Here is an 18,247-nt window from a genome sequence, read left to right as displayed (position 1 = left end):
ACTCGTACTTTCTGTCTGTTAACCAATCACCATTCCAGTACATTACCTCCTATCTCATGTGTTTTAATTTTATTAACCAGCTTCCTATGGGGTCTTTATCAAAACTCTTCTGAACATCTATGTATATTATGTCCACTGACACTTCTTTATCAACTTTGTGAGTAATGCCTTCAAAAATAAAAACACTCAAATAACTTCATCCAACAGTTTTTCATTCAATAATCTATCCTATCTCCAATGAAATCATTATTACAAGGATGATGCCAGGGTTGGAGAGTTTGAGCTTTAGGGAGAGGCTAAATAGGTGGAGACTATTTTCCCTGGGGTGTTGGAAGCTAACATGTGACCTTACAGAGGTTTATAAAATTATCAGGGTCTTCGATCAGGTGAATAGCCATGGTCTTTTCCCCAAATAAAGGGCAAAGGTTCAAGGTGAGAGAAGAATGATTCAAAAAGGGACCCAAGGAGAAACCTTTTCACACAGAGATGGCACAGTTTGGAATGAGCTGCCACTTGAGGTGGTGGAGGCTGGTACAATCACAATATTTAAAAAGGCATCTGGATGGGTACATGAATAGGAAGGGTTTAGAGTGATATGGGCCAAATGCTAGTAAATGGGACTAAGTTAATTTAGAATATCTGGTCAGCGTGAACGAATTGGACTGAAGGGTCAGTTTTCCTGCTGTACATTTCTATAACTCCATAACCAGGTGCCTATTTAACCCATTTTTATAGCAGATCCCTAGCATTTTCCCTACAAGTGATGCAAGACTAATAAATTGGTAGTTCCCCATTTTCTCTCATGCTTTCTTCTTTCACAACGGGTGATATACAACATCTAATCCATAGGAATCATTCCAGAACCTACAGAATTTTGAAAGATAATCACCAATGCATCAATTATTTTAAAGCCACTCCCATCAACATGTTGGACGTAGACCATAATATCCAAAGGATTTATCAACTTTTAGTCTCATTAGTAAGAAGGTTATACTGAAGAAAATAATGTTAATTTCTTTCAACGCCTCTTGGATATCCAATTCTGGAGATGGAATTTTCCTCAATGAAAACAGTCACAAAGTAGTCATTTAACTTTTCTGCCATTTCTCTGTCCCTATTGTAATTTCTCCTGACTCTGCTTGTAATGGACTCTCATTCATTTTAGTCAATATGTTCCCTTCTTTGTTGTAGAAGTTTTGATAGTCCATTTTTATGTTTGTTTTGCAAGACTGCATTCATTTCTATGGTCCATTCCCTGATTAGTTTCTTGATCCTCCTTTATATGTACTCCCAATCCTGCTATATCTGGCAACTTTAGAGGCATTTTTTAAATGTTATACAATCTTGACCTTGCTCTGCTAGCCACAACTGAATTTTTAAAAATGTTTTTCCACCTTAAAGGAATGTAGTAATCAATAATCAAATGTAAGTCATGCAATAATTCTTTAATGACTATTGCCTATGTATAGCCATTACTATTTAATACATTTTCGCAGTTTGTGCCTCGTGCCTTCATAATTGCCCTTTATCAAATTTAACATCTTTGCCTCAGAAAAAACTACCTCACCTTTCAAACAAATGTAAAATTCAGTTGTTATGTTGTGGCCATCCATTCTTAAAGGTTCTTTTTCAACAAAGTTTCTATTAATTCTTTTCATTACAGAATACTCAATTAGCTTGACCTCTAGTTGGCTCCACAACTTACTGCTTTAGAAACTAACCATACACACACTAGAAATTTGCTCTCCACAGTTTTAGTGCTCAATTGGTTAACTCCAACCGATGTTGGCTTCCTCTTGCTATTTTAGTCTCAGCGAAACAGACTCTAAACATTGCTCTTCCGATCAATCACCATCAAGCTCTCAAGAACAAATGTATTACAAATATTGTTCATAAACCAATAATTTGGTTCACAACTCAAATTCATAACTGACATTACCTTAAATCTAATTAAAAGTTGTCAACTGATAAAAATATTAAAATTACCATGTCTGTCTTTAATTTTACCTATTGTCTTCTAAAAGGTGATGACTGCCATAGTTCTTATTTAAAATAATAAATAGGAAAAAATGCTCATGCGTGAAATTGGTCGTGAGGTTAGGGACATTTTTTATTGTTAAGAGTGTTGCATTTGAGCTCAATTTTGTAAGTATGATTCCAGCAACATTTTCTGATTGGAACTCAAGAGTACGCTACTAATTTCTTTTTTATACTGAGCTGAATCAGGAGAAATTGAGGCTAAATGTAGTTCAATTAACACTCCACAATAAAGGTTGAACCTCATACCTTTTGATTTGTTTTATGTTTTATCCCACTATCTTGTCCATTGATGAATAAAGATATCAGGACGCAAAAACATTTTTTTCTGCCTCATGCTGATTTACAGGCTTTGACATCACTGTAAACGTGAGCAAACTGATCTAATAGCTCATCTGCGTTTTTATACTCCAACCTTGGAGTTTGTTAAAATTACTCTTGTGAATAGTGGAAGAGCTTTCTAAATCTATTGTGGTCGCTTGCTGAAAGCAATGACATCAAAGAAAGCCACCTACAAAAGGTATACAGATCTCAAGGACATGGATTGCACCTTGCCAACTAAAATTGGAACAACAGCAAGCTGGGTAAGCAATTACATATGTGGAAGAATTTTCAAATGCAGCAAATCAGGAAGTAAAATGCATGAATTATTTGATCACATTGTATATATTTTACAGAGTGAAGTGAAGATATACTTCAGAAGCTAAAGTCGCAAATTTTGTTTTATATTAGGGACTGTTTTATAATGGAATAAATTGACAAAATTAGTTTTCCAGGGTTAAAGATATTGCTAATGAAGTTTTAAAACTTTGAACTAAGTTATACTTTAAGTTATCCCTCATTAACAAGATGTAATTTTTTTCAGGGAGTTTGACAACAAAAGCTCAAAATCAGAGATAATGGGAACTGCAGATGCTGGAGAATTCCAAGATAATAAAATGTGAGGCTGGATGAACACAGCAGGCCAAGCAGCATCTCAGGAGCACAAAAGCTGACGTTTCGGGCCTAGACCCTTCATCAGAGAGGGGGATGGGGGGAGGGAACTGGAATAAATAGGGAGAGAGGGGGAGGCGGACCGAAGATGGAGAGTAAAGAAGATAGGTGGAGAGAGTGTAGGTGGGGAGGTAGGGAGGGGATAGGTCAGTCCAGGGAAGACGGACAGGTCAAGGAGGTGGGATGAGGTTAGTAGGTAGCTGGGGGTGCGGCTTGGGGTGGGAGGAAGGGATGGGTGAGAGGAAGAACCGGTTAGGGAGGCAGAGACAGGTTGGACTGGTTTTAGGATGCAGTGGGTGGGGGGGGGGGAAGAGCTGGGCTCTTTGTGTGGTGCAGTGGGGGGAGGGGACGAACTGGGCTGGTTTAGGGATGCAGTAGGAGAAGGGGAGATTTTGAAACTGGTGAAGTCCACATTGATACCATATGGCTGCAGGGTTCCCAGGCGGAATATGAGTTGCTGTTCCTGCAACCTTCGGGTGGCATCATTGTGGCACTGCAGGAGGCCCATGATGGACATGTCATCTAGAGAATGGGAGGGGGAGTGGAAATGGTTTGCGACTGGGAGGTGCAGTTGTTTGTTGCGGACTGAGCGGAGGTGTTCTGCAAAGCGGTCCCCAAGCCTCCGCTTGGTTTCCCCAATGTAGAGGAAGCCGCACCGGGTACAGTGGATGCAGTATACCGCATTGGCAGATGTGCAGGTGAACCTCTGCTTAATGTGGAATGTCATCTTGGGGCCTGGGATGGGGGTGAGGGAGGAGGTGTGGGGACAAGTGTAGCATTTCCTGCGGTTGCAGGGGAAGGTGCCGGGTGTGGTGGGGTTGGAGGGCAGTGTGGAGCGAACAAGGGAGTCACGGAGAGAGTGGTCTCTCCGGAAAGCTGACAGGGGAGGGGATGGAAAAATGTCTTGGGTGGTGGGGTCGGATTGTAAATGACGGAAGTGTCGGAGGATAATGCGTTGTATCCGGAGGTTGGTAGGGTGGTGTGTGAACTGCTGTCCATGTGAACTTCAACAGTATACTCTGAGGAGATGCTGAGATTCGCAAACAGCAACTTCTAGCTTTTGTACTTCACTTCATGTGCATTTTATCAGAATTTTCTCAGTGACTTAGATGATGGGTCTGTGTGCAACATATCAATGTTTGTTCATAATACAAATCTAGGCAGGATACTAAGTTGTGAGAACATAAAAAAGCTGCAAAATAATTTTGATAGGTTAACTGAACGAGCAAGAACATGAAATTTGAAGACATCCAATTTGATGGTAAAAAATAGAACAGCAGAATTTATTTTAAATGTTGAGAGTCTGGAATGTTGATGTTCAAAAGGATCAGCGTACCCTCAAACAAATATAAGGTTGCATGCAGAACCTGCATGTTATTGGAAAAGCAAATGGTAGTTAGTCATTACTGTAAATGGATAGGAGTATAAAATTAAGCATTGTATTGGTCCTTGGCAAGGCCATAGCTAGAGGTTTCTGTTTACAGTTTTGGGGCACTATTTAATGCAGGCAATGGGGGTTTCATCCATTGGTTGGAGAACCACTTCAGCTCCACTTCACTTCAGGAAAGACCCATGATATGAAGTGACACTGAGGCACATAACTGGACAGCAAGGTAGGGATCCTGCTTTATTGGGGTAGCGAATCAAATGCCAGCAATTCTACTGCAGGACAGCATGGTTGAGAAGGTAGTGGTTGCTGCCAGTGTGACACCCATCTTGGGCTTAGTATTATCCATGGATTGTTGGACACGGGTAGTGAGTTTGAAGGGTCACAGAATGGGATTACAGGAAGAAATGGAGGAGGCAGCTTGGCAGGAAGGGTAGGGTGACTCTTACGGGAGCTCCACTTCCAGGTCCCTCAAACACCAAGTGCATTTGAATAAGGGATCACCCTAAGAAGCCAACAAGCAAACTTGTGCAGAGCTCCTAGTGATGTTTCAATAATGGTGAAACCCCTCCCATATCTGGGATATCAAACAGTGGTAGGGGCATAGACCATAAGATACTGGAGCAGAAACTGAGTCTGTTCCTTTACTTACTCATGGCTGATAGGCTTCTCAAGTCCATTCTGCCAATTTCTCCCTATAACTCTTGATCCCCTTACTAATCAACAACTTAGCTACTTTGGTCTTTGGTCAATTGTTTGGTCTCTACAGCCTACGGCAGCAATGAGTTCCAGAGATTCACCACTCTCTGGCTGAAGAAATGCCTCCTCACCTCAGTTCTAAAAGAGTCGTCTCTTCACTCTTAGGATGTGCTCTCGGGTCCTAGTCTCACCTACTAGCGGAAGTATCTTCTCCATGCCCATCCAATTCAGCCCTCTTGGTATTCTGGAAGTTTCAATGTAATTCCCCCCATCCTTCTAAACTCCATCAAGTATAGACTCAGAGACCTCAACCATTCCTCATATGGCAAACATTCCATCCATGTAACCATTCTGGTACAAATCCTTTGGAATCCTCCAATGCCAGCACATCATTCCTTAGATATGGTGCGCAAAACTGATCACAACATTCCAATGCTGTCTGACTAGTATCTTATACAACCTCAACAGTACTTCTTTGCTCTTCTATTCTAGCTCTCTTGAAATGAATGCTTTAGTGTTTACCTCTGCCCCGACTGTCTTTAGTCCTGAAATGCTTTCTCTTACACCATAAAGACTGAGGCAAAGTAATATGCAGTTACGAAGTCATAAAGATGAACAACCATGGAAACAGACCCTTCGGTCCAATTTGTCCATGCTGTCCAGATATTCTAACTTAATCTAGTCCCATTTGCCAGCAATTGGCGCATATCACTCTAAACCCTTCCTTGTCGTATATGCTTCCAAATGCCTTTTAAATGTTGTAATTGTATCATCCTCCACAACTTCCTCTGGTAGCCTGTGCCATACACACAATACCCTCTGCATGAAAAAGTCGTCCCTTAGGTTCCTTTTAAATCTTTCTCCTCTCACCTTAAACCTATGCCTTCTAGTTTTGGACTCCCCGAACCCTGGGGAAAATATCTTGGCCGTTCATCCTTTCCAGTTCCTCCATCATTTATTTGTTCCCCATTACGACTTATCTGGCCTCATTTCCCAACTGTCCAATGTCCTCTTCTGTTTTGTTCTTACTTTCTGTATATCTGAAAAAACTCTTGCAATTTTGTTTTACATTACTAGCTAGCTCACTCTCATACTTCATCTTCTCTTTTGTCCGCTGCTGATTCAGTTAAAGAGTTCCCTATCCTCTGGTTTCTCACAAATCTGCACCCCACCACATTCTATGCTTTTCCTTTTCCTTTTATGCTATCCTTGACTTCTCCTGTCAGCCACGGTTGCATCATCCTCCCCATTAGTATGATTCTTCTTCCTTGGGATGAATTTTTGCTCTGTCTCCAGAATTATTCCCAGAAGCTTGTGCAATTGCTGCTCCACCAGCTTCCCTGGTGGATTCCCTTCCAAACATCTCTGGCCAATTCCTCCATTATGTCTTGGTATTACATCGAGGAAAGTTAACTACAATCATATCTGATTCCAGCTTCTCCCTCTCAAACTGCAGGGTGAAATTTGTCATATTATGGTCAGTACCCCTTAGGAGTGCCTCCAGCTAAAGCTCTCTCAATCAGGTTTGCCTCATTAAATTCACCCAATCTAGAATTCCCTGTTTTGTAGTGGGCTCTCCCACAAGTTGCTCTAAAAAACATCTTGTAGACATTCCACAAATTCCTTTTCTTGGGGTCCACTACCAACCTGCTATTCCAGTCCCTCTGCATATTGAAGCCCCCCAGGATTACTGTAATAGTGCTTTCCTTACCTGCCTTTCTTATCTCCAGATTTTTTTTCTGCCCCACGTCCTATTACCAGGCAGCCTGCATATAACTCCGAATATGGTCCTTTCTCCTTTATAGTTCCTCAACTTTAAATCACAAATTTTATGCCCTTCATCCCTACCAACTTAATTTCACTTCTTACTGACAAGGCAGCTGTGCCATCTCTGCCCGTCAGCCTGTTGTTTCGATAGGACACATTTCCTTGGATATTTGTTTCCAATTCTAATCCCCTTGTAACCATGTCTCAGTAATGCCCACAACATTGGTCTCGTCGTAGAGTCAAATTTAATCTGCGCCACAAATTCATTTTCCTTGTTGTGTGTACGGCACACATTTAAGTTGTATACTTAAGGACTTTAATTGTCAGCAAAACGGGAAGGCCTTCCCACCACCACTTTAATTGGAGTGGAAGCAGGAATGTGTCATTCTCTTGCTTGATTAAATGCCCAGAGTCACTAAACTCACTGTGGGGGAGGGAATTAAAAACTGACAAAAGTCAGAATGCCTTCAACAAAAAAGTTTACTACGTTTATTCCCAGAGTTGAGGGGTTGCTCCTACAAGGAATGACTTTAGAAGAACATAATAAGAAATAGCAATTTATTGTCATATGTATTTTCACAAAAATACAGTGAAAAATTTTATAATTTGCCATACCATCGCGCCTCTAATAATGACATTACTCATTGACAAGAAAAGAAGTAAAAATGAAGGTGAAGTTCATCTCCAATAAATTTCACTTCAGGGAAAGTTTATTAAAATGAGGAATGCTGGAATACCCGGAAGCCGCCACTGAAGACGACTTCCATGCCAAACTGAGACCACCCCACAGGCCAAGGTGACTGCTGTGGCAAGTTGAGACCACCATGCCAGGACACGCCTGCAATGCCACCAAAGAGGGGTGCACAATTGGAACATATAGAATTGAGGGGCTTATCAAAGTGGACAAGGGGAGGCAGGTTTCAATAGCTTGGGAACTTATAAAATGGGGTACTAGTATCAGAAAGAGAGCGCTGTCATTTAAATGAAGATGTGTGCATTTCTTCACTCAAAGGATTATGAACTTTTACAATTTTCCAGTATGTAGGATTGTGAATGCTTAACTATTAAAAATATTCAAACTGCTGATAAGTAATTGTTTGGATCTTAAGGGAATCTAGGAATTTTGGTCAAGTGCAAAATGTAAATGAGGTAGAAAATCTGCCAAGTCTTTACTGAATGTTGGCAAAAACTATTTTCAGCTTCAAAATCTTAATATTTAATGCTTTTATGTTCACAGCATAATTATGGCAAATGGTGGTAATTTCACCAGCAATGCAAATGCAAAATCTGGGCTACAATCCTCTTATGTGGCAGCACATCCCTTGCAGCATGCAAACAAGAACAGGAAGCGATTTAAACATGATAGGGAGTAGTAGACCAAATATTCACAATTGAAAAAATAGATCCCTAATTTTTTGTTTGGTCATGCAGAGGAAACTTCTCTGTAACTTTTGCTAAACTAATTTCTTTTCTTCAAATTTCTCAAAGTTAAAGTCAAATATTGGCACAAACCAATACTAAATCAATATTTTTGCATAAGTCATTGTGAAATGTAATCAAAATGAGTATTTCAAAGCATTTTGATATTAAACCATGGAAAAACAAAATCAGAAGAATATTTCAATGATAAAAAGCAAATGGCCAGTAAATTTCAGCACTGTGAATCACGGACTGACTCAAATTGAGAACCATATATAGACAGCATTCTGTAATTATATTAAGGAATTTTGCAAATGATCACATTATTTTGATTTGATCAATGATCAGCTGATTTTCAAGTAAATTAATTTGGCTAACTACCTTCTGCTTTCTTTGCACTTACCACTAAGAGATAGAGATTCTTTTTCTTCCTTTTTCAAATCTAACAAATCGTCTATAGACACTACTGAGGAAAAGTTTTAAAATGTTGTTAGCTCTTTTTTTCCAAAGATGCCCTAAAAATAAAAGAAATAAGTGCCTTATGGGCATTTTGATAAATATTGAATCTACCTGATTTATGTTGATTGCTTGAAGACATTGGCTCTAAAGATGAAAAGGCATCTTTTTCCATTACAATGGAAAGAGGAGTATCTAGAAATATCCAAGTGCAAAATCAGACTTATAAAAAATAATTAAATTTAGAGAAAAGTACATGATTCCCTAAATGCTGAAGGCAGGGCTGAGTAAAAAGTTTGGAAGAAAACAGAAATCAATTCATAGGGCTCTTGGCAGGGAAAAATAGAATTGTCTTTTTAAAAATGCAATCATGGTTTCCAGGTCTACATGAATAACAATGGTCAATCAAGAAACGCTGCAGTTCTGTGAATTACAGCACAACAAGGTACTACTTTAGACTATGGCTTAAACTATTCAGGTTATTAGCCAAGCCAAAGTGTTCGAGAATCAGCAATATTGAAGTTACTTCAAAACTGATTGTAAGGACTTTCGTCTCTGATACAAAAACACAACATGAAGCCATTAAACTTGGACATGATTGTTGCTGAAATTGGAATTTTTGTTTATTCACGATATGAAACCATAAGGCCAGGCTAGCAGTTGTTGCTCCCATTTCTAATTGCCCTTAAGGTGATGGTGAGCTGCTTTCTTGAACTGTTGCAGTCCAGTGTTGTAGGTATACACGACGTTATTCAGGAGGTGGTTCCAGGATTTTGGAACAGTGTCAATGAAGGAATGGCAATATAATTCCAAGTGTGAATAGTGGCTTGTTGTGAAACTTGCAGGTGATCTCCCTGAATTTGCTGCAAGTGTTTTCTGTATATCCTCCAACTCACACCTAAGTCCTTCATAGCAATCCACTCTACTTCTTGTACTCCAACAATTTTAAGCAACTCGAGAAATCAGCAAACATGTCTGCACTGGCAGCAGTGTGGTTGACTCTTAACTGTCCTCTGAAAATGCCCAGCAAATCATTTGGTTTAAAGACAAATGTTGACCTAGCCAGTGATGCCGACAGCCACTGACGTGAAATAAAGGCAGCAGAAATCACTTAGCAACTAACATCAAATTAGTTCATGTTCCCTTTAAGTCAGTGCTTGTCAGGTAGTTCAAATGTTCAACTGTGTAAGATTAAGAAAGAGTGTTAGCCAGAATACTGATGCCAAAGATGGTGAATCAACATTACAATGCTGATTAACATTCCAATCTGTTTATTTTGCATACTTCTGGCAATGATTGCTGCGCCTATGCTAATAATCTCATCAAAGGTAGTAGCCATTGGCTCATGGCAAAACTGTGCCACCATCACCACATTGGAGCCAAAACTTGACTCCTGGGGTGGACTGTTCAAGATTATTTAATCATACCTGAATTGTTAGATTCTTTGTCCTCCTTTTCTTCTTCTAATGAGATAAGTCTACAAAAAGCAAAGAAAGTACAATGATTTCAAGCTTAAGATAATACAAATATTAAGTGTTATGGCTATCTTGCTCCCAAGATTTCAATACAACAGACCTCAAACCCCACATCCTTTAAAAACACATACAATTTCTGAAAAAGGGCACATTTTATCAAAGATATTTGGCTTGTGCTTATCAGCTCAATTCACAAGAAATACAAAGTGAAGAGAAAACACATTCATATTACTTAAGGGAGAGCGCTGATTTGGTTATCAAGTAGATTTCAATCAATGGAGGCTTTGCCATGGACAAGGCACCAGTTAATGATGACTGAGAGGAACTGTTAAGCTTTATTTAAATTTTAAACCAAGCAGGTTGGCTATAAATTGGTCAAGGCATTGCTCTAGCAAATGAACACAGACCAGCTTTCGTCTGTTTTGTTAAAATGAATTAAGTGCCATGCATGGGCATGTTCTTTTAGCATAATCCTTTGCACACTGATGGCTATATTGTAAATGCTGTCCAGTTTCACAGTCACATCTCATTTGGGACAGTGTTGCAGGTCTTGCAAGAAAACAGCAAAAGGTTCTCTAATCTGCCAGTCTTTGTGATGTATGGCCCACAAACCCGAGTGTCACGGTGGAACTGAAATTCAAACTAAATTATTAAGTTGCGAGATAGGCACAACATCTCAGGCTTCTCAAAAGCATCCTGTTATTGATAAACACTACAGATGTTGCTATTGAATAGGTGCAGCATTAAAAAAAACGGTTTCACCTGTGGCTCAAATTTTTAGGATACTTTGCTCTAATCAGTGTTCTACCTGGAATTGTCAAAACCAATAATGAGTGGGGCCAAGGCCATCATATTTTTTGTATGTTATACAGCAAGAAATTGTCTGCTCAGGGTTGCTATTGTCCTGTACAATGGCTTTTTGCCCTATTTTAGCATCAACCTTGCACAATGAGCAAATGGCTCATACCTTGTTTGGAGGTCGGCAATAAGGTCAATCTTACATTTTGTGCTACCTATGGGAATCCTAATGTATATATTGACCAGCAAGAGTATGCTTGCAGAAGACAGTAACAGGTAACCTCATTACTATTTTAGCAGTTCTCTTGGTCAGCGGTTTTCTAATAAATTTCAAGGCGACCAGACAGCTACATGAAATAATACATATATGAAGCCTTTACACAAGACCTTCGTGGAATCACTGTCAATAATGCCAAAACCTGAGGCTATGGAGGTCACCACTACAGTTATGTGTCAACAAATAAAGCATTTAAAAATTAGAAATTAAATACATCAAATCAAAACTGAGAGATGGCTCCGACTATGATTTTCAAATACATTTGTAATGCACTTAGAACTTTCACAAGGGAACCAATAAATCACAGAAGTTTTACATTCCCACAAATAGGTCTCATACTGGAGCATGCTTTACAATCTATAGTTATAACTATAAACAAAATAGCATAAGTGTATTTCCTCCCAAAAAAGATTTAGGGACAAACCCGATTTTTAAATGATCACAATAATAGTGTAAATACCATGTCATTTCATGGCTTGATAAAACAGCTCAACCATCAGATACCTTAACTCGTAGTTTATAAGTCAACTTTAGAAGCTTCAAACAAAAAAAGGTTTCAAAAACAAAAAGAGAAAGGGGTCTAATTATAGGTCAGTGTGTGATTGGACCCTGGATTTGGTGTGTAATGAATGAGGAGACTTGATGAGGGAGCTAAAATGTGAAACACTGAAAGTGTGTCATCTTAGTAATTGTAATCAATTGTGACTTGTTATTAAGGGTTGGTTAGGGTTGCACTGTTAGCAAGAAATTAAACTGAAGTTGATAGCAAGAAGCAACATAGGAGTTGGAAAGCACTGAATCTGTGTGGGCAGAGTCGAGGAGCAGTAAAGGGAAAATGACTCCGATGGAAATTACGTACAGGCCTCTTAGCAGTAGTCAGGATGTGGGCAGAAAATAAATCAGGAAATAGAAAAGGCGTGCAAGAAAGGCACTATTATAATTAATATCTGGGGACATCAATTTGCAAGTGGACCAGGAAAATTAGGTTGGAAGTCGATCCCAAGAAAAGGAATTCATGGAGATAGTAAGAACGGTCGATGCTGGAGTCAGAGATAACACAATGTGGAGCTGGAGGAACACAGCAAGCCAGGCAGCATCAGAGGAGCAGGAAAGCTGATGTTTCGGGTCAGGACACTCCACGCTGTTTTCTTCTTAAAGGAATTCACGGATTGTCTACATGATGGTTTTCTGAGCTTGTGGTAAAGCCCACAAGGGAACAGGCAATTCTGGATTTGGGATGTGTATTAAGGTAGACTTGATATCAGAGCTTAAGGTGAAGGAACTCCTCTGGGGCAGTGATCACAATATGGCACATTGCATCCCGCAGTTTGAGACAGAGAAGCATGAATGAAATGTAACTATTACAATTAGTAAAGATAACTATAAAAGACATAAAGGGAGGAACTACCAAAGCTGTTTGGATGGTGAAGCAGCAATGGTAGGAGTTTCTGGGAGTAATTTGGAAGGCACAACAGAAATTCATCCCAAGGAAGCAGCAGCAAGCTATGGGGAGGATGAGCCAACCATGGCTGATGAAGGAAATCAGGGACAGCATAGAAGCAAAAAAAAAAGCATGTAATATGGCGAAGATTAGTAGGAAGCCAGACGATTAGAAAACCTTTAAAAAAAAGACAACTAAAAAAGCAATAAAGGAGAGAGAATAAAGTAGGGTAAGCTATCCAGTAATTTACAAGATTAAGAGTTTTTGCAGGTACATAAAAGGTAAGAAAAAGATAAAAGTGGATATTGGACCACTGGAAAATGAGCCTGGACAAGTAGTAATGGGGAACCAAAAATGGTGGGGGAACCAGACAGGAATTTTTGCATTAGTCTTCACAATGGAAGACAGTAGCTTGTTAGAACTTCAAGAGAATTGGGGTTAAAGGTGAGGGTAGAGGTCAGCACAAAGCAGAATGTTCTGGTAAAGCTGAAAAGGAGCTTTGGTGAATTTCTGCAGCCCATCTTGCGAGTAACACGCACTGCTGCTACTGAGTATCAGTGTTGCAGGGACCAATATCTTTGTGAGGAAGCTTTTTAAGTTGGCAGGCGTTTAAACTAATTTGCAAAGTGGTTGGGTTAGTGAGTGAAGGTACAAAATGGGTTGACACACTGATAAGTATAGAAAGTAGGGTGCATTTAATCAAGTTAAGGCACAGTTAATTCCATCAATTACGGAAAATAGAATTATAGTTTAGACATTTTCCAAACAAATGTTCCAATGATACTGCAATGTGTTGTATAGTGGTAAAGAATGTGGGGAGTTACAGAACCTAGGTAAAGACATTTTAATCAAACTTCTACCAAACATTTTCAAAATACTTCACAAAACATTCTTGCAAACGCAAAATGCATCATTCCTACCTCATAAATAATGCCATCTGAATTTTCACTGGAAATAAATTATTCAAATAATTTGCAATGCGTGTATCTGTGCTGGGGGAATTTATTCAAGCTAAATTTTAAATTGTAGCAGGTAACTCTGTCTTGATCCAAGCTGGAGGTAACTATTCTCATTGCAAGAGCATTAAAAGAAACAGAAGGCTCTCAGAAAGACAGTATGCAGAATAATTTCATATAAAATATGCAAACTGAGATTCAACAATGGTAATTTTACAAGCATTTTTCTAGTAAAGTTGTAACACTAAACCATTTTGCAATTATTAATATAAATAAAATGAAGAAATCAAATTATAGCAATGTAAAACAGTTGACTAAAGCATTAATGTGATCCTTCCTGTCACAACAAATGACAACCAAGTAGGCATTCTCATACCTGATTGTTCAATGTTTTTGTTTCATCAGTATGAATTTAAGATCTGTTGCTGGTTTAAAAAAAAATTGGCATCTTTCTATCTATCTACACAAGATATCCTACTTATCAAAAGCCTGTTGAAACAGACAAATGACAAGCTGTGGCCATAATGTTGTGCAAAGTGAAACACCAAAAACCATGGGATTCACATCAGAGATAACAGCATGAGGTGATTTGTGCTGCAGTGTAGCAGTCTGCATTTGATTTCTGTTGACATACACTGCAAAAAACACCAATGTCCATCCAGTCAAATGTTAGACACACATGTTTCTGTTAAACAAATCTTGCTTAATGGGCTTGATTTCTTGCATCGGGACATAGGCAAGCACTTGAAATAAATTTGTTAAAACAAGTGCACATGCTCTTAGCATTATGGTAATGATTCTAATCTGAAATGTCTACTGGTCAAGTGGTATGGAAGGCATGCACTCTGCCTGACTAGGTGAGTGATCCTGGCCCAATAAAACATAGTTGCTCAGCTACTCTAAAATCATGTTGTATGTAAGCAGATCCCTAATGAGAAGGGCATGCTATTTCTTAAGATCTCTTAGAGGGAAACTTCAGTTTTCAATGGTGCTGAATGCAAAGGACATTGCATTGTAGCAGGGGTGCTACAATGGTCAAGCCACCTGGATTTTCAGGCACTGTAGTAGCGGTGCTAATTAAGGAAGCTGGGGAAGAAGTGAGGGCCTATATCCTTCAGAAAGCAGTAATGGTCTGCAAGAAATAAATCAGCATGCATACAGAGAGTTGGGTGAGCATGTCAGTTCCAGTATCCTCCATGATCTTTTTGAAGTGCAACAACCTAGGCCTACATCAAAAGTTATTAAATTACTATTGTTATTTTTGTTAAGTCCTTTGATGCTTAAAATTTTTCATGTACTTTTATTCGATGGTTTGCCCCTCTTGTTGCCTCTTTTGCTCAGAGTGTGACTGTGTCACACATCTTCACAATGCCTTCATATGCAATACATTAACTTACTCTTATTCCTGCAAGTTAAGCTTGTGCATGAAGACTGAAATCTGGAAAAAAAAATGGACTGATGCAGTCATATTCCAAACTCTCAATCTGAAGAAGGATCATGCAATTGACACCACTGGTGGTTTCCATAGCTAAGAAGTTTGAAACTAGAAACCACAGTAGCAGTTTGTTTGGTCATTTGTTTTTCTTCCTTTACACTCATCAGTCAGTCAATTTATAAGCTCAATACACATACACAAACACATTCACACCATCCTGTCACTACATCTTAACACATGTATAACTAACCAGCAGCAAAAGAAATCCATCAATTTCTCTCATTCAAGTTCTGATCATTCATCTGTTGATTCTTAAAACCTCCCTGTATCAAAACACACAGTTCAATTCATATATCCTCATCAATTGTTTTACTGAATGCCATCACTACATACCCAACTTTCATGTTCCCTTTTAATTCCTTTGTCAGGTATAGAAACTGTTACAACTGCAGCTAATTCAGGAATCTCTACTAAATACACCTTCTCTCGCTTTCTCAAACAACTACAAGGTACTTTGTTATGTCATGATTCCAGCTGATGGCAATTCTGAACAAGTCTGATTTCAAAGTGAAACCTGTCATGATAAATGCTAAGTTTTATTTATTGCAATTTTATTGACTTCATCACTGAAAAATTTTCACACAAGGCTGTCAATAAAGCGTAGAAAAGAGAAGAAAGTTTACATGTGACTGTTTGCAAAATCACAACAAGAAACAAAGAAAGATTCAATTTTTTTTCTCCCCCAGCAATGCGTTTTGGACACACTAATCCCCAGAGAAATATCACTTTATTCATGACTTTATTATTCAACTGACAAGGTCACAATCATTTCCTTTGAGTGACTTTCTGCACATTGACCAGATGCGATTTGTGTTTAGAGACACAAGACACAAGCTAACTCACTGAACTTTCTCTCTGAATTCTAAAGACAGCTTAAGATTTCTGTCCAACTCTTAGCCTGAAGACATTTGCGACTAAAAAACAGGCCTTCTGCTAGAATGAATCTTTACTTCTGAAATGAACCATTTGTCTTTGTACCTTTTAAAATTTCAATTTTGTAAGCACCGTAGTGATGATCACTACAGATATCTTCCGAAACATTTATCTTTAGTCGCAGCTTTTCTTGAAAAAAACTACTTTGACCTTTAAAATGAATACACAAGTCTGTTAACAGAAATGAAATCAATAATTTTAACCAACCATAAGAATCCAAGTGTTCCCATGACAATAATTACTTATTATAAAACAAATTATCACAGGTATCATCTCTCAATTCAGTTATTTTTTTAAAATCCATTAATGGGATGAGGGCATCACAGGCTAGGCAGCATTTATTGTCCATCCCAAAATGGCCCAGAGAGTAGATAGAGTCAACCACATTGCTGTGGGTCTGGATTCACACATAGGCCAGACCAGGTAAGAATGGCAGTTTCCTTCCCAAAAGGACATTAGTGAATTAGATGGGTTTTCCGACAATCGACAATAGATTCATGGTCATCATTAGATTCTTAATTCAAAATATCTCATTGAATTGAAATTCTACCATCTGCCATGGCAGGATTCGAATCTGGGTCCCCAGAATTTTATCCGGGTCTCTGGATTAACAGTCCATCTTTCCTTCCCCCAAAAAAATTCCCTGTAAGTAACAGGGGTCTGTTTATTAACATTTGTAGCTTTCAAAACATGCAAGTACACAAAGTGTAAATCCAACTAACGCCACTGAATTTATTGTCAGTGTAATTCTTTGAACTATAGAGATTACTAGCAAATGTTGTCTAAATCATGAAATCACATCTAAATGTTGGACACTGTTGCGAGCATGATTAGGCATGGTTATTACCTTGCTTGTTGCAAACATCCAAAGTGATATGATCGGCCTTTATACCTCACATCCCAGAGACTGAAATTCATGTGCAAACATGCTAAAAATGGCTCGTCTTGAATTGTGTAAGAGCAACAAACTGCCGAATGTTATATATAATGAAGTTTGCCCCCAATACTCATTACATCTGTATATTTCTGGATTGCCAAAAGCAAACATCCTTTTATGCCATATCTTATCTATGACTGGTTTCACACAACATGAACTGGCCACATTAAAATTTTGAGCACAATGCACAATGGAGGATTCCTTCACATTTGTGAAAGACATACAGGACATGCTTTTAATTTAAATGCAGCATTCACGTGATCATTTAGCATTGTTAGACTGTTCACTGATGTATTATGCAGGGGAGCCACAGACATTTGTATTGCAGTGCTACATCATGGCAATCTAGACCCACCACCACTGTGACAATCGGCAATCATTCAACTTGAGAAATGATACGTTTGCTTAATGATGCCCAAATACATTACACTGCCGTGAGATTCCCACCAGGCCTAACTCTCATAAACGTCTTTGTGAGGGGTTTCATAGGAAATATGTCTTTGTAGGTACACAAAGAATGAGTAATGATTTGAACAGGGTGGTCATTAGCCCACAGGAGGACTTAGCATCCAATTCCAGCATCAATCTGTAAGGTGGGCAAACTGCTTGGGCCCATTTCTCACTGTACATCAGAAAAGAAAACAGCACATGAACAGGCACAAAGCCATTGCTTTTGCTCCTGGAAAATGATAAGTCCACCTCAGATCATCCTGGGGGAAAAATATGTCAAATTTGAGCAACAGCTGAAGCTGCTCGGCACAACATCAAGGGCCGGAGGGCCTGTTCTGCGCTGTATTGTTCTATGTTCATGCTGTTAGAATGAAGCAGCAACACAAGTGGCATTTCCTACTAACAAAATACCGCCAACAAGCCAAAAGGTTGTTCTGCCTATCATACAATTGAGTAACGTGGTACATGAATTTCAGTGTTGATGGGATGCTAGGTATAGCCATATGGGTAGAGATAAACAAATCACATCAAACAGCATATCACTTTGGCTGTTGACAACACAGAAGGTACAGATTATACCTAACTGGCCAGAACCAGCATAAAAGTCAACACAGTATGGACCATTAAATGTGATTCTGCAATTGGATAATATGCCATACCATCCGGAGTGAGCAAACAATTGTGCTGACAAACAATTTTAGGGTTAGAGCTCGCAGTGTTCCAGAAG

The 18,247-nt window shown here is 39.0% G+C and overlaps 1 protein-coding gene across 7 annotated transcripts in view; it reads right to left on the bottom strand.

Annotated features, from left to right (window-relative positions):
• Nucleotides 1-18,247, bottom strand: part of ica1 (islet cell autoantigen 1) — a 122,798-nt gene that overhangs the window by 23,692 nt on the left and 80,859 nt on the right. For 5 of the 7 annotated variants that reach the window (XM_048522380.2, XM_048522400.2, XM_048522362.2 and 2 more), the window contains 3 exons: nucleotides 10,186-10,235; nucleotides 8,873-8,953; nucleotides 8,706-8,768 (listed from right to left, as the gene is read on the bottom strand). In XM_048522380.2, the coding sequence (XP_048378337.1) occupies nucleotides 8,706-8,768; nucleotides 8,873-8,953; nucleotides 10,186-10,235 (194 nt within the window). The remainder of the gene's footprint in view (nucleotides 1-8,705; nucleotides 8,769-8,872; nucleotides 8,954-10,185; nucleotides 10,236-18,247) is intronic. The other 2 variants (XM_048522390.2, XM_048522418.2) reach the window with 2 other exon arrangements.

This window comes from Stegostoma tigrinum, chromosome 2 (assembly GCF_030684315.1).
Source record: "Stegostoma tigrinum isolate sSteTig4 chromosome 2, sSteTig4.hap1, whole genome shotgun sequence".
Classification (NCBI taxonomy): Eukaryota; Metazoa; Chordata; class Chondrichthyes; order Orectolobiformes; family Stegostomatidae; genus Stegostoma; species Stegostoma tigrinum.
This window is presented reverse-complemented; position numbering and strand designations above follow the sequence as displayed.